Source organism: Cynocephalus volans, chromosome 1, assembly GCF_027409185.1.
Source record: "Cynocephalus volans isolate mCynVol1 chromosome 1, mCynVol1.pri, whole genome shotgun sequence".
Taxonomy (NCBI): Eukaryota; Metazoa; Chordata; class Mammalia; order Dermoptera; family Cynocephalidae; genus Cynocephalus; species Cynocephalus volans.
Window position 1 is genome coordinate 57,691,537 of NC_084460.1, and position 12,162 is coordinate 57,703,698.

Genomic DNA, 12,162 nt, shown 5'->3' on the forward strand with positions numbered 1-12,162 from the left:
GTTTCCTTGTGGTTGGGTCTTGTGTCTTTGGCAGGGATGTTGGGTCCCCTGGTGCATTGTGTGGAGGTCAGGTGCCCATTCAGTTCTGATGAGCTGGTTCCGGTGGTGCTGCCATATTTCTCCACTGTAGGGTTACTGTTTTCTCCTTTGTAGTTAATAAGTATTTTGTGGGGAGACACTTTAAGACTATGTAAATATCTTGTCTCTCCAAACTAGTTTGAGGATCCATTAATAATGTTTTGGCCTGAATCAGTTATTACTGTGGTGTTTGCCAAATGGTGATTATCTGAATAATCTACATTTTATTAGTTGGAATTCTACCATAACGAGGAGCTTCCCTTTATCCTTCCTTCTGTGTGTATTTACTTCTTTACATCTGGGTAGACTAAGGATTTCTCCTTTCTTCTGCGCTGTCTCTCAAGTCTCACATGTGGTATGGAGCCCAGGTGCTGGCTGTGCAGTCTGCAAACGGCCTTCTACATACTAAGTACACACTTCGTTCATATGTGATTTAGGACACTGGTCACAATGGTGCTGGTTTATTAAGATTTTCATTATGTAATATTTAAGACATAAAAAAGTATAAAGAATAGTTTAACAAACATCCAGATAGTCTCTGTACTGAAAGAAAATTCCTCAGGATGCAGAAGAATCCCTGCACCTTGTTATTCTAAATGCAGAATTAAATGCTTTCCTTGTCTTCTATTTTCATTATTGCTTTTGAAAACCTTGGACACCCTCGGGGGCATCACCCTGCAGATAACAGATTGTGTGGCAGAAGCCCGAGAGCTGTTTTAGTTTTTCTTTCTTTTTTTTTTTTTTGTCTCTTTCACATACACAGGAGTAAGCACAGCTGTTTTTCAAAGTGCTTTGTGAGGCTGGAGCAAGAAGTGTGGCGTGTTCTCTTAGTACTCCCACCCGGGGACTGGCCCGGCCTCACCCCCGAGATCCTGTGTCAAGTCATTTGATCCTGGGGGGTGTTAAAGCCATTCTTGGGTGGTTGTGAAGGCCAGATGAGAGGATGGAGGGTCTGGAAGGACTTTGGTCAGAAGTTACAGAGAGGGTCACAGACCAGTTTGCTCTGTCCAGGGTCTGACCCTTGCTGGTGCCCTCCCTTGACCTAGCACCTGAGGCAGAGCCTGTCCTGGTTCCCATGTGGTTGAGTCAGATGGAGGCTGTATGGCTCAGTTATCGGGTCTGAGTGAGGAGATCTTGGCTCCACCCTGCTCCTTTTTCTCCTCCACACCCATTTCCACACCGGGGGTCATGAGCACCAGGAGGCTTGCTGATGTCCCTCTCAAAGAAGGTATCTGTCCATCTGGGCAGTGGTCTGGGGTGGCCCAGGTGCCCTTCCTGTGTGGGGACTTGGACAGACGCGAGGCATGTCCACATTTGCACATTCACAGTTGCAAGAAGTTGTTCCTGTCCCAGTTCCTAGTGGCCTTTCACTTACCTTCAGATGCAAACCCCTTCTTTCTGCTAGAATACTTCAGTGTCTGTGGGGTGTGGAGCCAGTGATGTCTCTCAGGGGCGGTGCCCGCAGTGCTGTGTGCGCTGGGTGAGAACAGGTGTCTGAGCCTGTGCCAGCATGTCTCTGTGTCTCATGATTGCCGCAAGAGATCAGTTAAACTAACACCTGGGTGTTTTGTCCCTGTGACTGGCTTCCTTGTTTTGTTGTTTGATGCTAACCAATGAATAAAATCACTCTTGAGTACAGGAAGAGAATCTGAAGAAAATGGAGCAGTGTTTATTGCAGTTCTGTTTGAAAGGATGGTTTTTTTCTTTCCGTGTATATTCACTTGTCTTTTACAGGTTTCCAAAGAGTATAAGTTCTATAATGGAAAATATATACTACTAATTTTTAGTACACTGAGTTGTGTGTGTGTGTATGAGAGATGTTATAACTGTTTTATTTTATTTATTTATTTTTTTGGTGGCTGGCCAGTCCAGCAATCTGAACTCTTGACTTTGGTGTTATAACACTGTGCTGCAACCGGCTGAGCTAACTGGCCAGCCCTACACCAATTCTTAAAGGAGAAACCAGAGTGTGTGATGCGCAGTTACAACTCGTGCCTACAGGCCGAGGGGCCCGCGGGCAGCCCTGTGTGCTTGTTTCAGCGTTGGCTCCCCAGCTCCTCAAGTGTCCTGTCCTGAGTCGTAGTTCTCATTAGGTCAGTGCCGTTGTATGCTTTCTAGCAGATGCTGTCACTGCGGGCATTGCTCCACTTGTTCTGTGGCCAGCGCTGGGCCACTATTCTCACATCTGTCTTCCTGCTCTAGTGTGTGGCCCACAATGCCCTGGAGTGTGCACGCGCCATCTACGCCTATGCCCTGCAAGTGTTCCCCAGCAAGAAGAGCGTGTGGCTGCGAGCTGCATACTTTGAGAAGAACCATGGCACCAGGTATGTGGTAGGACCCCCTGCCTTGTGTACTCGTTAAACCTCACCTTCTGCAGACCCGTGGTGCCTCCATCTGGAGTCTGGCCCTCTGCAGTGGTGGGGCAGCTAGTGACTATGGCAGAAGTGTTCGTGGCACTTGGGACTTTGCAGCCGGGTCAGTCTTTAAAGCCCCTTCTGCGATAGGAGTATCCCTGTTTTAGAGTTGAGAAACCAAGCCAGGGGCCTGTCCCGGCCAAGTGCCTGTGGCTCAAGGAGTGCCTGGGCACAGGCCCCGGGCTGGAGCTGGCACAGGCAGTGCCTGACCACTGGCTGCAGCAGCGGGCGGAGGTGCATCTGGGCCCAGGCAGGCGTGTTCTTCATTTAAGCTGTGCTGGCTTTGGATTTTGGCTGGGTTTTGTGCTCAGAGGAGGTCCTCAACAATTTTCTTTGTCTTCCTTAATTGAAAAAACCTTTTGAATCTGCCTTATTGGCTGTAAATGCTGATTAAGTTAGGCACTGCAATTTTTGTTTTAAACGGGCAGCTCTCTGAGGGCAGTGTGCTCACGTCCCCATATACCCTCCATCCATCCCCTCCTGGGCCTTTGGTTGCTGCCCCCTGTACTGGGTGGGGATGAGCCTTGCTGGTTTCACTGGGGTGCAGCTGGGAATGTTGCACCCTTGTTTTATTTATATATATTTTTTTCTTTTCTGGCATTGTGTAATCTCAGTCTTTTCAGAGGATCTTTCCCTGTGTGCTACTGAAGCTTTGGCCCCCTCCCCACCTCTGAAATGACTGTGATGGTTCATCCTGTAGAAGGTCACCTGGGACAGTCTTAAGTGCAGAGGGTTGAGACCTGCAACTGCACAACCTATGTGTGCACCACTGTCCTTGACCCCTGGACTTGAGTCCATTTCACTCCTGCTGTCCCGCCTGCTCCCTGGTGCTGACACACAGAATGACGAGGGAGGCAGGAACACTCAGGTCTGGGACTCTGAGCGTGGTGTTACTCTGCTAGATTCACACTATGCAGAGGAACTGTGCGCTCACTGGTCTTGCTGCTGAGTACACTGAGGCAGGATGGTGTGAGCAGGAAACAGTGGGACACTCGAGTGTCCAGGGGCTTCACACCTGATACCCAAGGCTGGCAGTCACCTTGCTCAATAGTGACCTAAAATCACTTTCTTCCAATAAGGCCATTTTTTTGGATGCCATAATAGACTCGGATCGTAATCTTTATCAGTGGATCCAGGGTGTGCTCTGTGGTTTGAGATGAAAAGGTCCCTGTTTCCAGACCCTGAAGTTATCACTGCTTACAGGACACATGGCTATAAACGGGTCTCTTGTGAAGTTCCTCTGTCAGGCTGTGCTATTTAAACAATGCGTTGCTTTGTAGAACCCTCTTCAGTAGTTGATTTTAGAACCTTTATGGAGAAAGAAGATTTCCCCATACTCTCCCCATTGTAAAATCTGGTAAATCATTTATAGTGTCGAACTTTGGAGCAGTAACTGTTTTTCTGGTACCCACACCATGGCTGTGAGCACCCTGTGTGCTCTGTTTTATGGCCCTGGCTCTGGTGACCAGGGCCCTCTGTCTTACAGGGAGTCCCTGGAGGCACTCCTGCAGAGGGCCGTAGCCCACTGCCCCAAGGCGGAGGTACTGTGGCTCATGGGTGCCAAGTCCAAGTGGCTGGCGGGAGATGTGCCTGCAGCAAGGAGCATCTTGGCTTTGGCCTTCCAGGTGGGTGAGGGGTGCCTATGCTGAGGGGCCTGTGCACATGGACCCCGCCCTCAGCTGATGCCTGAGAACTTCCCATGTGCACATGCCTTGGGATGTACTGTGGTTGGGATGTATGGGACCCTCAGGGCTACAGAGCCTGGGAGCAAGATAGATAGTCCATCTGGTAGACACTTCCCTCGTAGTCCCCACCACTTGGTGTGACTGCAGGCTGGACATTCCAGGACACAACACAGGATTGCAACTGGGCCAGGAGGGCTCCTTCCGTGATGGAGCCATGTTCACATAGCAGCCCAGTCTTACCTGTGTCATAAGGTGTATAGCTCTTTTTAAGCACCTTATTTTTATTGTTGTGTATAATGTCCTGATACTTTGTGACAATATGCATGTTTGTCCAATAGTTTTGCAGCATACTTTTTTTTTTTTTAAAAGATGACTGGTAAGGGGATCTTAACCCTTGACTTGGTGTTGTCAGCACCACGTTCTCCCAAGTGAGCTAACTGGCCATCCCTATATAGGGATCTGAACCCATGGCCTTGGTGTTATCAGCACCACACTCTCCCAAGTGAGCCACAGGCCAGCCCTTGCAGCATACTTTTTAATAAGCCATAGAACACTATGTAAATGTCAGTCTGTTATTGTAACCCAGGCTAATGTAATCAAGTTTATCCGTCCTGGAGAAGATGCTTTGAGAGGGGATGGGCCAGAGTTTAGCCTTCTGCCCTTGCTGCCTGTTTGAGAGAACTCAGAGCAGGCTGCCTCGGTGCAGCATCTTGCCTCCACCCGTGACCTGCAGCTGCATGCTAAGACCCCTTCTTCAGGGAGGCAGCCTTCCCTGGCTGTCGCTGTGATCATCTTACACGTGGCCAGCGGGTGGCTGTGCAGATTAGGTTCTGTCTGGGCACCAGCTCTGAGGAGGCCAGGGGCACTATCTGTGTGTCCACTAGAGCCTGGATGTGTGCAGTCCATTCCCTCCTCTGGGAGTCCTCTCTATACCCCCAGAACACCCTGGGCTCCCTCTGTCCTGCCCACGTGGATACACTAGGACAGCTGCTTCCTGCCTACTGAGCTCAGGGGACACAGCGAGGGTGGGTGTGGCAGGCACACACATGTAGGATATGAGTGACCCTGTGGGCTTGGAGAGGTTCTGCATGGTATGGTGGGTCCTGGAGATGATGGCTCTGCTGCCACTGGTGTTGCTGCTTGAGTGTGTGGAGGCTTTGTCTCTGCAGAGTGAAAATGGACATGAATGTTTTCAAGGAAGTCTGGATTCCTGTGTTGGGGTCTGCGCTATCATCTCCTAGCCTGGGAAGGAAGGACTTCGACTAGTCCATTCCTGCAGCAGAGGGAGCCCAGCTCAGCTTCCAGGCCGTCTGCTTTTGATTAAGTGTGATCTAGCCTGGTCACTTTTGCTCTGAGCCTCCTGACGATATTGCACTTACATTCCAGGCCAACCCCAACAGCGAGGAGATCTGGCTGGCGGCCGTGAAGCTGGAGTCAGAGAACAATGAGTATGAGCGGGCCCGACGGCTGCTGGCCAAGGCGCGGAGCAGTGCACCCACCGCCCGGGTGAGCAGGGTGGGCAGCCATCCTGGGTGCTTGTGCACACATGCGACCCAGTGCCTGGCTCACACGGCATCAGGAAGGCATGAGACGTGAGAAGGCAAACTAAGGCCACAATACTGTCTCATGTTACTTGACTTTAAAACACACTCCTCTGTGAGGGCTTCTGAGAAGCTCGTGTAAAAGTAGAATTAAAAGATAACATGACTCTCTGAAGACCCCTCATATTCATCCCTGCCTTCTATGTACATGAAAGAGCCATGAGACGGCTTGCAGAAGTACATGACCTGCAGCAGGGCAGGCAGTGCTGAGGATGAGCTGTGGTGGGAGCCTGCCTCTGCATGACGGCCTGTCTGCCTCGCAGGTGTTCATGAAGTCTGTGAAGTTGGAGTGGGTGCTGGGGAACATCGCGGCCGCCCAGGAGTTGTGTGAGGAGGCCCTGAAGCACTATGAGGACTTCCCCAAGCTGTGGATGATGAAGGGACAGATCGAGGAGCAGGAGGAGCTGACGGAGAAGGCGCGGGAGGCCTACAGCCAGGGGGTGAGCCTGCCTGACCCTGGGCTATAGTGGTGCAGCTCTCACAGGAGGAGCCCCTGGCAGGTCATCCCCCCACTACCCCCGAGGAGATGTGGAGGGCTGGTGGTCAGTGACTCATGTGGGTCTCCAGCCTAGTCCTGTGCTTGTCCTACAGAGCTGTTCATGCTGTGCTTGGGAATTCTGGGGTACGGCACACCTGAAATAAAGGCTGGTGTGTACACACCCCATATGCACGTGTCCACAGCACAAGTGCATATGTAATCCCACGCACACTGCTTGTGTACACAGCATAGCCGCACATATAACCCCCACCCAACACTATGCACATGTACACAGCACAACCACACATAAAACGCCCCCACACACTATGCACATGCACATGTACACAGCACAGCCTCACATGTCACCCCACACACTCTGTGCACATGTACACAGCACAACAACACATATAACTTCCATACACTGTGCACATGTATGCAGCACAACCACACGTATAATCCCCATACACTGCGCATGTATACATAGCACAACTGCACATATAACCCTCACACAGACTGTATGCATGTATACATAGCATAACCCCCCACCCCGTATGCACGTGGACACAGCACAGCTATACGTATAAGGCCCCACTCACAGAACATGAAGTGGCATGGGACACAGGCAGCTATGTGGTGCTCTCCACAGGTTAGAAGCCAGCCATGGCTGTGTCACAATCCTTCCTAGGTACCACCTGAAACCCTCTCTTATTTGATTTGTTGGCCGCAGTTGAAGAAATGTCCCCATTCCACACCCCTGTGGCTTTTGCTGTCCCGGCTGGAGGAGAAGATTGGGCAGCTGACCCGAGCACGGGCCATCTTGGAGAAGTCTCGTCTGAAGAATCCAAAGAACCCTGGGCTGTGGTGAGTCTTGGGGGGATCTGGGCAGCCTGGTTGTTGGCCCAGTTTGCCCTGCAGGTGGGCCGTCCTCACTTAGCTATTTGTGTGGGGGTTCTTCATGCAGTTTCCAGCCCAGACTTGTGGAAGGTGGGGCAGTGGGTGCTAGACCTGAGGAATCACAGTCTCTGCCTTTGGATACTTTGGCCTAGACACTGGCATGGGGCTCTTTAACTTGTGCTCTGATGGAGGTGTGGGGGAGCGAGGGGTTGAAGATGCCTGGCTCAGGGCGCAGGGCTGCAGTGTGAGCAGAGGCTCCTGGTGCTCCTCGTGCTGGGGCGCCCGATCTCCGGCCTCGTCTGTGCTTGTTCTGGGTGTGTACACTTGCATCTGGATAACGTCAGGGCGTGATGCCTCATGTCTTCTCTGATGAACGAGCTCTGCTATACAAAGAATGGATTCCAGCTGGTGCTGGTACTGAGTCAGGAGCCCAGAAGCAACCAGAATGCAGCTGGTTTGTCATCATGCTGTCGTAGGTGGGTGTTGGACGTCCCTGCCCCTGTCCCCTCAGGTTGGAGTCTGTGCGGCTGGAGCACCGTGCAGGGCTGAAGAACATTGCCAGCACACTCATGGCCAAGGCGCTGCAGGAATGCCCCAGCTCCGGTAGGGCTTCCCAGACGGCGGGGTGGCGTTCCTGAGGGAGTGGAGATGGTATTAAAATGTTTTGTTTGTGTGAATCATTTCAGTCAAAAGTTTCAGCGATGCTCGGTCATTGAGACATTTGGACTAAATTCTCAGCCTCAACATGGGAGAGTTTGATTTCATGTTCTGAAGTGCTAACATTGTTTTTTTTCTTTAAAAATTTAACTTTTGTTATTTTATCCCAAGTCTATAAATAAACTTCAGAATAATAAAAAAAAAAGAAATAAAAAACATGCATACAAAATGAGACAGAAGAAAATTTTTTAAAAATTTTAAAAAAGAAATAGAAATCACCTATAATCCAATTAAAATCATACTGTGCATTTAGATTTGTACCTTTTTTTAAAGCTGAAAAATTTTGTGAGAATTTTCCATTCTCATTAACCGTTGGAGAACATAAATACTTCAGTGGCTTCGTAGAATTATTTGTGTGGATATGTCAGAAATACACCACTCACCTGTTGGCCAGTTGTTGGATATTTAGGTTATCTCCAATTTTTAATCTGATATTTCTTTGAGAATACCATCTTTCTATGTCAATTCGTTATAGTAAATTCTTAGATTTGAAATTACTGAGTTGTAGGATTGAAACTGTAAAGGTTGTTGATACTTCCAGCCCAGTAGCCCCAGAAGTTGTGCAGTCTGTGCCATCAGGGCTGCTGGAGTTCCAGGTGGGCAATTGGGTGGGAGGGGGCTCATGGCCTTTGTGACTCATGGGGAGGTCTAAGCCATAGTCTGAGGACGTCCTCAGTTAGAATCTTTGCAGGCCCCTCTCAGGGCAACCTGTGTAGGGTGGTTACATTTCTGAAACCAGAGCTGAGAGGCTGAGATGCAGATCTTTGTTCTGAATTTCAGGTATCCTGTGGTCTGAAGCCATCTTCCTTGAGGCAAGGCCACAGAGGAAGACCAAGAGTGTGGACGCCCTGAAGAAGTGTGAGCATGACCCCCATGTGCTGCTGGCCGTGGCCAAGTGAGTGGGTTCCTCCTGGAGTTGCTGACCTTAATGGGGGTCCTGATGGGGCCTTTTGTTGGTGCCTGGGAACAGGGTGGGGTTCCTCTGGTTCTTGGTGCCTGGAGGACCAGCTTTGTTGTGACAAGTCGCTTTTCCTTTGATCTTCTGAGACAGGCTTATCTCCAGGCAGAGGCCACTAGATGTGTGCTGCCCACATCACTGGGCTTCTGTCCCAGACCCCCTGGGGAGGGATGCTTTCCCCCCTCCCCCGACTCCCCAGGCTCCCTGGCTGTGAAGAGGTCACTGCCTCTCCTGAGGGCACCCTGCAGTTGTGGTTTGGCTCTTCCTCTGTTCCAGGTGCTCCTGGCGGGGCTGCTCTCTTTGCCTCTGCCACTCTTTAGAGTTTACCTGCACACAGCCTGGGTTACAAGACAGAAACAGATTTTCAGATGTTAGTCCACACAGAATTTAAGTAATAAGCAAAGCCCCTGTGACACGAGGGGCTTTAGCCAAGAAATTTGTGTTCATTGTGTTAGGGCGGGAAATCAGACGCTTTCAGCTTTGTGATCCTGGGAACAGCCCAGAGCCTGGGGGTGCGGAGATGGACGCACTACAGGCTGTTGCATGGTTAAAGGGGAGGAAGAGGCCAGAGAGAGGCCTTATGTCATGATCAGTGCTGCAGCACCAGGCTACCTGGGAAGACACCTCTGGAACCATGAAGGGCAGCAGCATGGGACCATGCGGCAGAGGGTGCAGGCTCCCTGTGCTCAGTGTGGGCATGGTCCTGTGACTGAGTATAGCTGTGGCCAGTGCGTGCAGGGCCCTGAGCCCACGGGTCTCTGGTCCCTTCTAGCAAAAGGACGATGGCCTGAGTGTAGGTAGGGGGCTGGAGGTGACTGTGTGGGGGTGAAGGGGTTTGTCAGGAAGAACCTTGGTCTCCCACTTGGGCTCCCTCTTGTTGGGGGTGGCCTCCCGTCCCCTGCCCCATCCATGGCAATGCATGGAGGTGGCCTTCCCTGTGCCCGTTATTGGCCCTGTGTCACCGCTTCTCCACCAGCTCTGGGTGGCTGTGGCACTTGGTGCCTAGTGGCCTGGTGCAGCCACCCTCGGGCTTGGCGCCTTCACAGTCCTGTCTGGAGCCACGTCTCCAGTACTTGGGCCGTGGCAGACAAGAGAGGTTTCCCACACACTTCTGGGCTTGCTTTGTGCCTGCCTAGGGCTCCCACCATCCTGTCCCTGTGCTGCCACCTCCCACAGGAACTTATATGTGACACTGCAATAGGGCAGCTATAAAACCTTGTAACAGGCTCTGCTAAAGTAAATACATCACTTCTTGCTGTTCCAGGCTGGGGCTCCGTGTGTCTGCTATCTGGGTTTGTGTTCTTTATCACAGTTTATCTAACACCAAGCAATTAAGAATACCACAAGGCTTAAAAAACAATCAGGTTATCAGAGCATGAAATTATTCTGTTTGGTAACTGAGACCAGCCCAAACAGCCGCCTGGAATGGAGTGGTTATTTGTGCATCCGTCTGGCCACAGTGTGAGGTGGAACTGGGCAGAGGCTGGAAGCAGCCCAGAGTCCCAGGCCTATCGAAAGTATCCACTGCACCATCCTCCCACCCCGCCGTCCTGCCTTCACCAGTGGGTGGGGAGGGTACCCGCAGAGAGCCTGATTTGGTTTTTGGTAGTCCACGCTCATGGCTTCCAATGCTTGCAGTGTCTCAATAGTCTAGCAGGCATGATGAGCGTGTGTGCTGTGGTCCAAGGGCCGTGGGCTGCAGGCCCCAGGCCCCCAGTGCTGACCAGAAACTGTGTTGTTAGTGTTTGCTCGGGAGGTGGAATGGGCAGAAGATTCCAGCAGATGTCTCAGTGATGAGCAGGCTCAAAGCTCACCTGCCTTGCCCTAATCAAAGCCTTAGTTTAATTTTTTGTCTGGTTTAGTTTCATCCTTGTATTTGACCCAGAGGATAATAATTTTAAGGAGTTTGAAGACCTTGCTGTGTGTGTGAATGTCCTCCCGCCACCCTGGTCATGCCCACAGCCTTGCAGGTACCAGCGTACAGACACTTACTCTGGATTCTTCTGGAATAGGCTGTTTTGGAGTGAGCGGAAGATCACCAAGGCCAGGGAGTGGTTCCACCGCACGGTGAAGATCGACTCAGACCTTGGGGATGCCTGGGCGTTCTTCTACAAGTTCGAGCTGCAGCATGGCACTGAGGTGAGGCCCCACTGGCCGACTAGCTGCTTGGTGCCTTTCTGTCTGTTTCCTGCACCTTCTGTCGGGGCGTTCCCTCACCCCCTGGGGGGCTCCAGGAGGTGGCCAAGACCAGCAGGACTCTGCACTGGGTTAGGAGGATGGTCAGGTGTTGGGGAGGAGCACAGATTTTTTGATGTGTCTGCCTGTACAGCTGTGTTCTGGCTACAGCCTTAAAGCCCCACATCCTAAAATTTATTTATATATTTATTTTTAAAAGATGACCGGTAAGGGGATCTTAACCCTTGACTTGATGTTGTCAGCACCATGCTCTTCCAAGTGAACCAACTGGACATCCCTATATAGGGATCCAAACCCATGGCCTCGGTGCCATCAGCACCACACTCTCCCAAGTGAGCCATGGGCTGGCCCACATCCTGAAATTTAGATGCTCGATGCGTTTTAAGTGGCCTGCTAGCATATTTAATGAGTTGTGTTGTGAGGTCACCTTAGAAATGGTAATGGAGTGGGGTTGTGGCTTTCAGGGGAGCCTGGGCAGCAGTCACCCCCCCCCACCCCCCCCCAGCCAGGCATTATCAGAGCTCTGCTCACAGGGCCTGGGGAGAGGCCAGGCTATCCTGGGGTATTCCCCAAGAAGTAGGAGCCAGACCATGTTGAATCTGGTAAATTCCTTGTTCAGAGAAGGTGGACATTGGGCATCTGTTTGAGACACAGACTTAGGGAGCCTGATTCACTTGGCACCTGTATGCCGAGGCCAGGGGTCCCACTAATGAGATCCGTGCTCCCCAGGAGGAGGGGCAGTCTTGAGGAACACACTTGCAAGACAGCTTTCCTTCTGGTGTTGGGAAGGTGCCAGGGTCCTCTCAGGGCCTGCCAGCTGGGGTTGGGTGCTGCTGGGGCCGAGTCTGTATGGGGAGGCAGGTGAGAGGCCGTCAAGGTTCACTGCTTGTGGTCCCTGCCCCCAGGAGCAGCAGGAGGAGGTGAGGAAGCGCTGTGAGAACGCGGAGCCTCGGCATGGGGAGCTGTGGTGCACTGTGTCCAAGGACATCACCAACTGGCAGAGGAAGATTGGGGAGATCCTGGTGCTGGTGGCTGCCCGCATCAGGAACACCTTCTGATGGCCCAGTCTCTGTGGGGTGGGTGTGGAAGGGCCTCTGGGCTGTCTGTCATCCTTCATTAAAGGTTTTTTATGCAGCATGTC

General features: G+C 51.6%; 1 protein-coding gene across 1 annotated transcript in view; it reads left to right on the forward strand.

The window, feature by feature from the left end:
• The window catches only part of PRPF6 (pre-mRNA processing factor 6), a 42,208-nt gene extending 30,046 nt beyond the window's left edge, over window positions 1–12,162 (forward strand). The window contains exons 13-21 of the mRNA XM_063093247.1: window positions 2,281–2,402; window positions 3,979–4,117; window positions 5,564–5,683; window positions 6,042–6,218; window positions 6,984–7,117; window positions 7,662–7,753; window positions 8,648–8,762; window positions 10,838–10,964; window positions 11,927–12,162. Of these exons, the coding sequence (XP_062949317.1) occupies window positions 2,281–2,402; window positions 3,979–4,117; window positions 5,564–5,683; window positions 6,042–6,218; window positions 6,984–7,117; window positions 7,662–7,753; window positions 8,648–8,762; window positions 10,838–10,964; window positions 11,927–12,079 (1,179 nt within the window). The 3' untranslated portion in view covers window positions 12,080–12,162. The remainder of the gene's footprint in view (window positions 1–2,280; window positions 2,403–3,978; window positions 4,118–5,563; window positions 5,684–6,041; window positions 6,219–6,983; window positions 7,118–7,661; window positions 7,754–8,647; window positions 8,763–10,837; window positions 10,965–11,926) is intronic.